This window comes from Alosa alosa, chromosome 2, assembly GCF_017589495.1.
Source record: "Alosa alosa isolate M-15738 ecotype Scorff River chromosome 2, AALO_Geno_1.1, whole genome shotgun sequence".
In the NCBI taxonomy this organism is placed as follows: domain Eukaryota; kingdom Metazoa; phylum Chordata; class Actinopteri; order Clupeiformes; family Clupeidae; genus Alosa; species Alosa alosa.
Window position 1 is genome coordinate 18,603,810 of NC_063190.1, and position 13,678 is coordinate 18,617,487.

Genomic DNA, 13,678 nt, shown 5'->3' on the forward strand with positions numbered 1-13,678 from the left:
TAATACTTAAAATCCTTCGTGTTATTTTTTTGTTACAGGGTAAATCACAAATCATTTTTACAGTTACAAATCCTGATACACACACACACACACAATACATATGAGACGCTTCTTATCCCTAAGGTGGTGCAAAAGTCTGTGCACCTGCAGAAAAGATTTGTAACTGTAGGACAACATTTTGTACATAGAATATTGATTTGTAATTGCATAATATATTTGTAATGGTAAAATATTTTTAACTGTAGGATGATTTGTAGCTGTAAAACCGATCCGTACCTGTAGAATAGATTTGTAAGTGTAGGGCATATTTGTGATATTGACAATTACTTGTACAGATCATTTTTACTTCAAAACATGATACACACAAAACTTTTGAGTCTAATACTTCCATACTTGGGGGGATGATCTGCTGTACCTACAGTCTAGTGTTAATTTCGTCAGACGAGACGAGAGGAAATATGTTCGTCAACAACCTTTTTTTTCATGACTAAGACGAGACGATGACGAGACGGCAGTAATGTCCTGAAACACTGACTAAGACTATCTTAAGATGCATTATTGTTGACGAAAAAAGACTAGACTAAAATGTTTTGCATGAAATAAAAACTAAGATAAAATCTCTCTTCATTTTCGTCTACAAAATGAGAAGACAGAATATCTAGCTGTTACGTTTTCAAAATATTCCGAATGAGATCATACGCAGCTTTCCTGTAGGCTAGTCTACGTGCTGTTGCTGCAACCCTGTGGCTGCAACACGAAACTACATGGAACAAGAACACTGGAGATTTCTGCCAGAGTTAGCAAGCTAACTACCTAAGCTTTATGCCACAATGCTACATACCCAGAAGTTGAAGCTTCTCTCATACAAATTAACATCCCCAGAATGTCCATAATGAAAATGTTCATCATGTAATGTCAACTATTTAACTAGTTAGACTGATGATGCAAAGTTTGCTAGCAAGTAAGCTAATATGGAAAGTTCGCCAGCAAGTTAGCTATGGCTAAGACGGAGAGTCTGTTTGGGGAATGTGTTGTGTTTACGATATCGCCATCTAGCTTAGCGGAGTAAAACATTAATACTTTGGCCTATGACAGTGTTTCTCAAACCTTTTCAGTTTCAGGACCACTTAACTAACCCTATCTAAAAAAAAAAAAAGATTAGACCTACTTCAACAGTAGCCTATAATTAGTCTACACAATAGGCCTACTGAACCACCTTGCTTATTGTCTTTGTACTTTGCTTATTGTGTGGATTCATACTGTATGATTTAAACTGGCATATCTTAGTTGCAGAACTGTTTTTACATACAAGTTGGTTCAATATTGCAAACAACTCATCTATATTATATTTTACCACGTCTGCTCGCGGACTACTTGGGATACCTTATGGACCACCAGTGATCCCCCGACCACACTTTGAGAAACACTGGTCTACGAATATGACAGTGGTCCAGTCAAATCTTTTACTGTCTATGGTCAAATCCCAGCCGAGCTATAACTGTAGCTCGACTTACCTGTGCATGTAAACATAAAAAAAAAAAAAAAATCAGAATGAGTAATTATAACAGACGAGTAGCCCTGTGGACACACAATATTGTTGGAAAATTGAGATGTGTGAAACACTATTTGACTCAAATGGTAATCAGAAATAATTTGTTATAAAAAAAAAAAAGACTAAAATGTGTTGACTAAAAACTGACTAAGACTAAGATACTTTTAGTTTTCTTTTGACTAAAACTAGACTAAAATGATCGAGACTTTTTAGTCAACTAAAACTTGACTAACAAAAATGATATTTGAATGACTAAATATGACAAAGACTAAAAAGGACATTTCGTCACAAGACTAAGACTAAGACTAAATTAAAAATAGGTGACAAAATTAACACTACTACAGTCTTTTGGTATAAGCTTCAGAAGGCACATGAATAGTCTTTTTGCCTCAGCATTCAAACATTTTCAGCAGCATTTTCTAAACCTTCTTCACCTGTGGTCATTTAGTCAGTCTGCCCATCTCTCTCTACCTCACAGAGCATAAAAAAGCAATCCAGTCAAAAGAGGAAACCTGAACACACACACAATAATATATTCAGTCTCTCTCTCTCACTCCCCACCTGCTGCACAACTAAAAAGTTGGTCATACTCAATTGGAGTTCAGAGTAAACGGAGGGTGCTACACCACGGCAAAATGGCTTACATTGTAATTTTGTTGGTCTTTTCCTCTTTGTTGCTTTAATATATTTCTTGTGCTTGACAAGGGCAGGCAAACAGCTCCTGGGCCTCTTGCTAGCGGTCATTGACTTCTGGCTCCCCCAGAGGACCTGCGGCTGGTTCACCCCCTGCTGTTGCTCTCCTTCGTCGTCAGTGTGGAGGCCATACGTGACTTCTGCCAATGCAATAGGAGAGCGATCGGCGGTCTGTTGAGCCCCTTTGCAGGGATCTTGTTCATAGTGGCCGGGCTGATGTGCATCATGTCCATAAGCTGGTCAGCTTACATCATCAACAACACCTTCTATAACCCCAAGGCCACAGAAGAGGGGCGAGGGGGCCTCCATCTACTTGGGCTGGGTGTCCGGCTTCCTCCTCTTGCTTGGGGGAGAGATGATCTGCGACACCCACTGGCACAGATTCTAAGACCTAACTACCTATCTCTAATTTACTGTATACAGTTCGAGTAGCCCATAATTGTATCATCCAGATATTCATGAGGCCTACTACTTGATAGGCTTGCCTACATGAGGTGGAGCCGTTAAAAAAAGAAAAGGATGCAATGCAAACAGATCTTGTATGCCCTCTCTGTATGGACTTGGTTGCATCCAAAATTAACATTGACGTTGTGAAATATGTGAATACATTCACTACTGTGAATAAAAATCCCCACATTTGCTTCTGAACAATGCACAGCGTGTTCACGTTTGCACATGTTGGTGGCGCAAATTTAGAACAAAAAAAAAGATCAAGAATAAGAGCACAATTCCTATGTAGTTTTTAAAAGTTTCATATCCTCCTCAAAGTTTTACAACTGAAATCCCTGGATTTTGGTCATGGTAACCTTTTAGGAAAATATAAAACCAAGTTACAGTTTTTATATTCTCAAAGGTTTACAAGAACCAAATTGGAAAATCCTTGATGGATGAACTTCATAGGTTAAACTTCTGGATCATGTTGATCATGTTAAAAATCTTTAGTTTGAAACCCAATATATCTGTATTCAAAATGTGATTAGCTTCAACTACTCAAAAGGAGGTACGTAGGAGATGTATTTGTGTTTTCTCCTGCCATTGTCTGCATTTGCCAACCTTTTGCCACACCCACGGTGTCTTCTTGCTAGAGAAGAATCCTGTTGAGCTGGTATGGTGTAGTTTATAACAAATAGGGGGAGTGGTCTCCAGCCTAGATCACACCTCCTTTTCTCTCTCTCTCTGTTTTTCAGTTTTCCACCTCTCATCTCGGTCACCTAAGAGGATCTCAGGCCATGAAGTAGCGAGCACGAGCCAACATGCAGAGGTAGTGGTAAACAGGAGGTTAGTCAGAGACGCACGCAAGAGAGGGGAAGATGGATACACCGAACAGGTGTTCACAGGGCTAGGGCTGAACAGGTACCACTAAGGTAGGTGAGAATAGTTGTTGTTAAAAACAACAGCAACGTTTCTAAGAGTCTACTGGAGAGTGGGAGTCCAAGGACAACACTACCTGAGTGAAGCTACTGAGCAGGACAACAAAGAGGAGGGTGTGTTTGTTGCAGCGAGCCGTTTCCGTGGGAACGATGGCCTCCCTGGGCATGCAGATGCTGGCGAGCTCGCTGGCACTGCTGGGCTGGGCGGGTGCACTGCTCACATGCATTCTGCCCATGTGGCGGGTGACGGCCTACGTGGGCACCACCATAGTCACCTCCGAGGTCATCTGGGAGGGCATCTGGATGACATGCGTGGCGCAGAGCACCGGGTATGTCATGTGCAAGCCGTACCAGTCCATGCTGGAGCTGGGCACCGACCTGCAGGCCGCCCGGGCACTAATGGTTTTCGCCTTGCTCATGGCCAGCGGCGGACTCCTGCTCGCCTTCGTCGGGGGCAAGTGCACCCGCTTCCTGGACGGCCAGGACCGGCTCAAGGCCCGGGTGTTGCTCGCCGCCGGAGTGGCGCTGATCGTCGCCGCGGTCCTGTGCATCATCCCGGTGTCATGGACCGCTGCGGTGGAGGTGCAGAAATTCTATAACCCCCAGATGTCAGACTCTCAGCGTCGAGAACTCGGGGCTGCAGTGTACATCGGGTGGGGGGCTTCCATCCTCTTCTTCCTGGCGGGGGGAATGTTCTGCAGCTCGGCCTGCTCTCGGAAGCCCTCCGAGAACAACACGCCCGCCGTGAAGTACGTCCTTGTGCGCTCATCCGTTAACGGCAGCTCCAGACACACCCCAGGCCCGTCCGTCCGCTCCCTCCCAGAGGGCAGCCAGTGGGGCAGGCAGCCCATCACAATGGCGAAGCTCCCCAGCCATGCACCCTCCGTGGGGTCCAACTACAGCAAAGCGCCCTCCACCAAGTCCCAGCTCCCTAGGCCTATGTCACCCCAGTCCGAGGTGAGTGAGGGGCCCTCCACCAAGTCCCAGCTCCCTAGGCCTATGTCACCCCAGTCCGAGGTGAGTGAGGGGCCCTCCACCAAGTCCCAGCTGCAGAGGGCAAACTCCACTAAGAGTGTGGAGTCTCTGACCAAGTCCCAGCTCAATGACACAGCTCCATTCACAGATGAGCCACCAATGACTCCTACAAAGACTTACATCTGACTGACAGCATTTTCTTCAAGGCACTGCCACATTATATTCTAGTTAAAATCACCCTGATTGGATCAGTTGTGCACTTGGACTTTGTACTCTTCTTGCGGGCCAGTCAAGAGTGAAAATATATATTTAAAATGAAGCTGTTGAAATGTATATGTTTTTCTTAATGTTCAAATGTATGTCTAGTAAAATGAAGGAAAGATAATTTATGTAATTTCACAGTGCTCGTGTGTTCCTTTGATGTGTAAAAAAATGAATGTGAATTGTGATCTTGATGTTATTACTTTTTCAGTTATTGAAATGTGATCCTGAAATAGTTCTTAGAAAATGTGTTCTGAAATGTTATCCTGCAGCTATTTGAATGCTCATTTTGATGTTATCCAAATAAAAGTTTATACATTTCTAGATATATCTTTTACACATTGTATCTATTTTTATTTCATTTGCCCAAGGAGCACAATCAATCAAACTGAGGAGCACAATGACAATCAATATCAATCAATGAATAAGAGCTCAATATGTCTTCATAATTTGATATTATCTATGTGTCATGCTATTTTGTAGTATTATTTTGAGGGGCTTGCTAGTCCGTTACATCGATACCCTCTCCCACTTTCTTCCTGGTATCGTTCTCAATTATGGCTTCAGCAAAGTGAAAGAGCATCTGTGGTAAAACCGGTTTGACAGAGAACGAGCTAATAAAGATGCTTTGCATTCTGTCAGGACTTTGTATATTTGCAATGGATTCAAATCCAGTTTCACTGTGAGGCAAGCTAGGAAATCATGCAGTTTTGGAGTCATGATTCAACAGATGTTTTGCTTTTGTTATACTTTAATATGAGACTGTTTTGGGGATGTTTAGTAAAGTAGTAGTTAAGAAATAGTAGCTAGAGTAGTAGCTAGATAGTGGTTAAGAAAGGAAATGGTTAAGGAATACTGTGGTTATTTGGTTCACCTGTCTGAGTATAACATGGATATGTACATAAGAATTTGACTTTTAGTTGACAACAGGAATAGAACAGGGAGTCTTTTAAATGTTTTTAGTGTCTTCCACAAAGTTAATATACTGTCTTTCCCAGTCAGACGGTTAGATGTCTTTTTTTTAGAAACTAAGAAATCCCAGAGACTACAATATTGTCCTCTACATCAGCTGCTTTTTATTTAAATAAGTTAAAAGAGATTTTAAATGTCAGCATGAAACAGCAGCAGGTAGATAGTAGGAAGTACAAAAGATTGCATGTATCAGGTTCAAAACACACCTTACAGAATGATCAAAAACAACAAAGGGAAAACAGAAGGTGTTCATGCTCCACCAACTAAATTCAAAGTCACATTACATTATGTTGCTGATGTTGCTTTCATGTTTTTTGTTCGCACCTCACAATTGTTGTATTGTCTAATGTTTCCATATATTAAAATTAAATTATCTGGGTAACTTCGAGAGTAACTTGATCACGTGTGGCGTAACTTCCCGATTAACCCGTACTACGAAAGGTGGATAGGTCTTAACCGAGATATGCTGCCATGGCAATTTACGCTGCATCTCAAACCTGCTCCGAGCAGGCTATTGGTGCTTTCTATTTGTCTTGTAAATCATTGTACACCCACTCGTACAACATGTATGAATGAGTGGCTATAGGAACGCGTTTCTCTCGAGCCACGAGGGGCATTAGCAGGAGGCTAGTCATTGTTATTGTTTTGTGCTACATGTAGCCTCTAGCTAAACGGCTGGAAAACAAATTGTTACATTGTATTGCAGGCACAGCAAAACCGTGCAATGCATGAATTGGCGACCGGATTGAAGCAGCAATGTAATCTAGTGTGTAAGAGCATTACATCAACATTAACATGACCAACACAGTACATATGCAAAAAAAATACATCTCAACTATGGGCGCAGCCATGTTTGTTGTAAGGTCGTCCGTCCACCTCGGGGTACCCTCAAGTACTCCGAGGTAAAGTGGACGTGCCTGCCCAAAATGCCGCAAGAAAGCTGGGTAACTTACACTTTCCAACTCGGGCGGCGGATTTACGAGACAAATAGAAAGCACGGTCAGGGCTTCTACACACAGTTGCGTTCCGTCAACGCATGCCAGTGGGTGTTCCCGACGGTAGCTATGCAAATGACCTGAAGTATAACTGTAATTTGATTGGTTAGTGCCGTCCGTCGTTTGTCTTGATTGGCCGGTGCCGTCTGCTGGTGCAGCAACAGCTGAACTTCTCAACACGAGCGGTGGGAGAAACGCGACGCAACGGACGCACAATTCAGTTCGGCAATGGATGACGTGAGCAACGCAACGCACGCAGCTGTGTGTAGGAGCCGTCAGTTCTTGGTTAACCCGAGGTTTCCGTTAACCACACCCTTTATAAGTACCACCCCTCCCCCAAATTTCCACCAATTTCTCCCGAGAATGTCGGCGTATACCTGGATGATCCATACGACATTGGAGCGCAAATCGTGAGAAGCTCTATTCGCAGGGCGAGGGGTTTTAGAGACCGCCAGATATATATATATATATATATACCCGGACGATATTCTCTATGAAGATATAGATTGTCAGCTGAGGGAATTCGTTATCTTTATCAGATGAGACACCCGTCATAGCAATGCCCTTACGTGGACAATTCATGTATTCCATCGGTGATGCTGAACATCTGAGCAAGAATACTGTATGTCCGAAAATAAATCGGACATAGGCCTACATATGCTGAACATCTGAGCAAGAATAGCCTCCTACTGTCCGAAAATAAATCAGACATAGCCTACAGTAGGCCTAATAAATTAAAATCACCATTTTAACAAACTTGTTGAATTGAATGTCATATTACTGTACCCTGCACATAAAGGCTACACATTTCCACAGCACCAGAATCCGACCGAATGCCTCCCTCAACCCCCTCCATAATCGTCCTTCCACTATTATTTGCGATGGCCAACTCCTCTGCTACTGTAAAACACTCTGGTGCCTTACAGTAGTGTTCAAAGACACCTTTTTCTTGTTAGCTGTAAAACAGAGGCCAAGTGAAGGCTATAAGCATACTAGGCCTAGCCTACATGTTTTCATAATTAAGAAATATTAATAAGCTATAAACCTATTCTGAATAATATTTTTGTGTTTCATTTTCACCTGCTGCCATGTGCGTTTGGCAATGGTGTTGCATCTGAAATGTTCACAGGATTAGGCATACACTAAATCAGTCAATGGGGGCTACTTAAACATTCAATTATCCTTATTACTGTAATCGGGTTGCATCTGTAGGCCTTTTTATGAACTCAAAATAGGCTATTTAATTATTTCAACTCATTTCAGACATTTGGCAAGCTATTAATCCTCAGTAACACATATTTGAAGAGCATGTGGAAATAAAACTTTACTTTTAGGCATTTTAGGCTACCCGATCTGCAATACGTTGCCAACAGCCTTGCCTTGCTTTGTTTGCTGCCGACGTATTTGATTTTTGTCGTAAAGTGAGTTTTAATTCCTCGTAACTTGTCACAATAATTGCATTCCTCGTCCATAAAATAAGGAGATCGCGTCATCATTGAAAGTGGTGACTTGCGTTGCAACCCGCCCCTTTTATGTGAACGCGCACAAACTCCAATTAGGTTAATCCCAGTTCAACAAATCAACTTCTTAATCAGCGTCGTAGTACCGATTAACACCACTTATGATAACCAGGTTTTCTCAACCCCGGTTTTACAAAGTAACCCTGGGTCAGGGCTCGAATTACGTGGGAGCCAGAGGGAGCCGAGCTCCCATAGAGTGAGGACTGGCTGAAAGCAACAAAGTCATAAACCTGAGGGGGTCTCTCATATCTGAAGGTGTCTGGCATTGTAATTTAATCTTAAACAACCGCTCATTATCCATCCCTGTGCGATCTCTTACCATTAAAGACGTTAAATTAAAATATAGGCTACTCGGGACGTAGACCTACACTACGCTCTTGAACGCAGCATGACACTTCACCACCACACCACTAGACTATATGAGCAAACCGTATCGATTTGACAGCACTCGCAAATCTGTCACCCTGCTTTGATGTGAATGTTTTGTCTATTTATGCTCATTGGGCTAGCCTCACGGGTTTGATACGTGCTGAAAAGTCCTGTTTGCTGTTGAACTTGCGCTTCACCTATTCTATGTTGATTGACAAAGCCATAAATTATGGCCCATAATGCAGCCTACAATGATTGTGTTGTCTGATGATCTAGCTATCCTCTGCCATTGAGAGCTCCGGAAAGTTCCCAGCTATTTTGAAACACCTGTTAGCAATCTCTGATGTCGGAATATTCAATGGCTACCCGACCATATCTCAGTGCAAATTCCAAAATTGTTTGTCTATTAATTTTCCACAGTTCAACACATTGGCCTACTAGAACATAGTTTGGCTGGCTTTATTCATTTCTGCCAGTAAGTGCTTTTTCCCCTGTGTATAAGTTACACTACATGCATTAGCCTATTGTGTTTGACACTGAGGATAGCCTATCTGAGACGGTGGTCTGGTTTAAATGAGTTACGTTGTGAAATTGAGAATGGCACAGACTAAATCGTTTAGTCTATTTCTTTGTATTGTGAAATTGAAATGAGATATGGACTATTACAATCAATAATATGTTGAAATTAATTAAAAGTAATCAATTTCTATGAAAAATCTATGTCTGTTGTGTGCGTGTGTCAAGGTAAAGCCTGGGCCTACCGTGCACATTATACTGTACTGTGCAAAAGCACCACTTGCGCCTAGGCTATTTCATTGTATCGCCTTGTTAGGCTATGCGCGGGGTGTGCCAACTTTAGAGAGATAGAGAGATAGAGAGACCCCCTTAAAGACAAAAAGATCATTCGAGCCCTGCCATGGGTTACATCTGGGTAGGTTAATGCTGCTTTCGAGATGTCTCGTAAATCATCGTACACTCACCCGTACAACATGTACCAATGAGTGGCTTTAGGAACGCCTTTCTCTCGAGCCAAGAGGGGCATTAGCAGGAGGCTAGTCATTGTTATTGTTTTGTGCTACATGTAGCCTCTAGCTAAACGGCTGCAAAACAAATTGTTACATTGTATTGCAGGCACAGCAAGACTGTGCAATGCATGAAATGGTGACCGGGTTGAAGCAGCAATGTAATCTAGTGTGTAAGAGCATTACATCAACTTTAACATGACCAACACAGTACATATGCAAAAAAAATACATGTCATCTCATATCAACTATGGGCGCAGCCATGTTTGTTGTAAGGTCGTATGTCCACCTCGGGGTACCCTCAAGTACTCCGAGGTAAAGTGGGCGTGCCTGCCCAAAATGTCGCAAGAAAGCTGGGTAATTTACTTTCCAACTCGGGCGACGGATTTACGAGACATCTCGAAAGCAGCATCAGCTCCCTTCATAGTACAGGCCCCAGGCAAGCTTGATGCTTTTTCTCTACGAAACCCCCCCTCGCTCGGTCTGAAGTTCTTTTCCTTTTCTTTGCATCTTCCGTCAAGGGTTTTCGCTGCTTCTTCGCTGGCTCTGCCATTACACACACGTTTGCAACAATCGCTAGCGTTTCGTTAGCCTGCCTCTGTGCTGTATGCAGGATGTAAACTGATCCTGCTTCCGTCGGCGGGTAGGATACACCGAACTTGCAAGTGGGATATTCTTCTTACAGGCAGTAGGGGCGGGCGAGGGAGTCTTCATTTGCCCTGTAATGAGTCATTTAACCATATACCAACTTACGAAGATGATTAATTAACACGAAAACGTTGCCTGGTGTTGAATGAAAATGAGCTCCCATCCCTTGCCATGTTTTGAAGCCTCCACTATAGCACCTGATGTGACGACCCTTCTGCTACCATCATTTCTGAAGGAACATATAACCACAGTATGTCAATATCAATGGATTTTACCTAGAAATATAGCAACTTGTACAGGTCACATTGTCTTTCCTGAGTAAACAGTTAACTGTAACCTTACTGATAATTACTGAAACAGGTTCACCTCTCAACAGTTGGAATAATTCTACAATGCATTAAAATACTAATTTATAGCATATAATCCTGGTACAGGGGTGTGATTTTTTTTTTTTTAATTAAACTTTAGGTGTGAACACATTACATCAACTTGTCAACTCACTGCTTCCATCTTGTGGCAGCATTGTGTACAGCAGTTGACTTCATTCACTTCAACATAAAACATTACTAAATCAAACCATAATGATTTCCTATTTGCCATTTTGTTCAGTTGTGAACCATCAAATAATATGTGGACCATATCTTGAAAATCATTTGATGTCACAATACCTTACCATTGTTTCTGAGAAGACTGCCAAAGCATTCACATCCGAACCCAAATCAGATCACAAGTGTCCAAAATGTCTTGCTTAACATGCCTTACTTGTGCAGGGCCATGGCCTTTCTGTACAGATACACAGCCCCAGGTATATACCCAGTCTCGTGCTCCTGCACTGCTTTCTCCCATTCCTCTACCTCACTGACGGCAACTCGGATCATCCGCCCTTCACTGACCATGCTGTCCAGCGCAAGCTCCAGCTCAGCTTTGTACTTCAGGTTGTCAGGGTTGGCCCTTGTTGTCATGCAGATGTGCCCCCCTGAAACAGGCGCCAAAGCATGGCTTTATCTCTCTGGTTCATTATGAACTCATTTAGCATTTAGACATATAGATCACTGATTCTAACCCTAACAGCTACAGTTGTATTCATAAGTGTACACACCCATGCTAAAGTTTACTAAAAAGAGGAAAAAAGGAAAAACATCTTTTGGAAATTGACATGGTTTTATTTCAGTTAGCCCAAAACTGGCCTTTAAAAATAAAAATCTGTCTGCCTCTATGGGAATTTAACAACGGGGTGTGTATACAGTACTTATGCCCCCTGTATTTTAAGGAAGAACATTTGTTTATTTATGATACATTATTCATTCACAAAGAAAATTGGTATCCTAAAAACGTTAAAATCATTCAATGAAAATTTTCATCATTTTTTAAAATTAAGGTTAAGATTTCCATTAAGATTGGGTGTGTAAACTTATGAACACAACTGTAAGCGGCAATGAGTTTCTTCAATGCAAGACGCTTAACAATAATAAACCAAAACAGCATAAAAATAAATATATATCACAGAGAGAGAGAGAGTGAGAGATTAATTAAATGACATGATTCTGTACTGTAAATGTGATCAGAGTTGATGTGACAGATGCACCATTCACCTGGTTTTGTGGCCCGCCACATCTCTTCAATGACCGGCACGGGTACCTGTCCGACACTCAGCGCCCCCACAATTACAACAACCTCATATGCCTCTAAAATATGAGGGGTGAGACAGAAGAAAACACAGGTGATATCAAAGAACTGGAGCAATAACCACACCAATCTAGGTTGACCATGTTGGTTGAAATGAGTTTCAATTTTTTGATTAGTCCTATGAACATTTCAAGCAGAGTTCAATTGCAAATACAGATATCCTTCATTTTAATGAATGGTCATAAGTCAAGTGCATATCAGGTAGGCCTAAAATAAACTGTGATCGGGTTGTTTTGATTTAATTTATTTTTACTTAATCAACCTAACTGCAGTTTGGTTGATATTACCTGGAACACACAACAAATCTCCACATGATTTATAATATCTGTTTTTAGAAATTAAGTTTTCCTTCTATTTCTCATATTCAAATATTCAGAAGTCCATGCAGTGGCATACCAGCTTGTACAGGAAGTGGTTCTAACCCAAGCAGACACTTCCACAGCTCCTGATACAGCCCTGTCTTCCTGGACAAATCCAACATGACTTCACTGCCATCCAGTCCACTGAAATGCTGAAACCCCTTTTCTTTCAGCTGCAAAAACAAAAAGACCCTTATGTGAATTAATAGATAAACATAGTGTTGTAAACAAATGTGGCTTTCCTCTGTGTACACAGCTATATGGTGACCTTACTGTACTAAATATCTAATTGATTATTCAAGTGCAATTTATTTTCCTTGACATGTTTAACACTCTATAAAGTGCCATGAGACATGTGCAATGTTTTGACGCTCTGTAGGTGAGATGAAATTGAATTGAAATTGAAATGTTGCAATTTGTTGGCAATGGCCATATAGGGTTGGAGTTAGTTGGCCCATGCAATGTGCACATTATTGAGAAGTGCATCATATAGGGTAATTTATTTCTTAAATCATCAAAACCATAAACAGTTATAACTTATTTACCTTCATACTGACCAAGCCTGTTCCACAGGCCACATCCAAAACCTTTGCACTGTCCCTGTCACCTTGAACGTGAGACGCAATGCATTCTGTGGCCAGACTTGGAGCGCGATAGTCCAGGAGAGCTACATCCTGTTGCAGAAGATATAACAGGCTATTGGAATTCAGGTGAACAGTCAGTGATAAGTGTTTTTAAACAGAGAATTGGGAATATTGTCACAATAATTCATAGCAAAAAGCAAAGACCCTAGAAGCCTATTGGTTTGGCTTTCTCACAAAACAAAAAGGATTAGCCTAATGTCGTGTTGATCGCTTCCGTCCCCATACTGATCTTTATTTCTCTCACCTCTTCATATTGTTCAGCCCACTTATCGTAGAAACGCATTTTATCCCTTGGACCACTGTTTTCGTGTGCAGAAAGAATTGCATTTTTCACATCTGTGAAAGTCCTCGTGTGCTCTTCCATTATAGTTTATCTGCAAAAGTCTGAAATACCAGCAGAGAATTTGTCAGAGGTTTGTCCCTCATATCCAGAGACTTTATTGAAGGACTTTGCTCATTTCAACACAACATGTCAACACACAGCTCAGCTGTTTGAGCTGTTGTTTCTTTTTCAACGTTTCTTCTCGGGTCTAGGGTCTAGCTGACTGCACATTTCCGGTTGTTACACTATGCTGTTTATATACTAGGTTACTGCCATCAACTGGACTGGAG

At 41.7% G+C, this 13,678-nt stretch overlaps 2 protein-coding genes across 2 annotated transcripts; one reads left to right on the top strand and one right to left on the bottom strand.

The window, feature by feature from the left end:
• Positions 1-2,812: 2,812 nt before the first annotated feature.
• Positions 2,813-6,082, top strand: cldn30 (claudin 30). Its single transcript, XM_048238170.1, has one exon. The coding sequence runs from the start codon at positions 3,766-3,768 to the stop codon at positions 4,774-4,776; it is 1,011 nt and encodes a 336-aa protein (XP_048094127.1). The 5' UTR covers positions 2,813-3,765; the 3' UTR covers positions 4,777-6,082.
• Positions 6,083-10,632: 4,550 nt separating this feature from the next.
• Positions 10,633-13,602, bottom strand: mettl27 (methyltransferase like 27). The gene is made up of 5 exons (XM_048235185.1): positions 13,311-13,602; positions 12,968-13,096; positions 12,460-12,595; positions 11,970-12,062; positions 10,633-11,353 (listed from the first exon to the last, which is right to left on the bottom strand). Exons 1-5 carry the CDS (start codon positions 13,428-13,430, stop codon positions 11,136-11,138), a joined length of 696 nt encoding a protein of 231 aa, XP_048091142.1. The 5' UTR covers positions 13,431-13,602; the 3' UTR covers positions 10,633-11,135.
• Positions 13,603-13,678: the final 76 nt, after the last annotated feature.

Bases quoted from the DNA above. Each gene is read 5' to 3' on its own strand.
- cldn30 (XM_048238170.1), top strand. From the start codon at position 3,766: ATGGCCTCCCTGGGCATGCAGATGCTGGCGAGCTCGCTGGCACTGCTG.
- mettl27 (XM_048235185.1), bottom strand. From the start codon at position 13,430: ATGGAAGAGCACACGAGGACTTTCACAGATGTGAAAAATGCAATTCTT. The intron at 13,097-13,310 runs GTGAGAGAAATA...CTTCTGCAACAG, and splicing joins GGGCTGAACAATATGAAGAG to GATGTAGCTCTCCTGGACTA. The intron at 11,354-11,969 runs GTGAATGGTGCA...CGCCTGTTTCAG, and splicing joins GTGGCGGGCCACAAAACCAG to GGGGGCACATCTGCATGACA.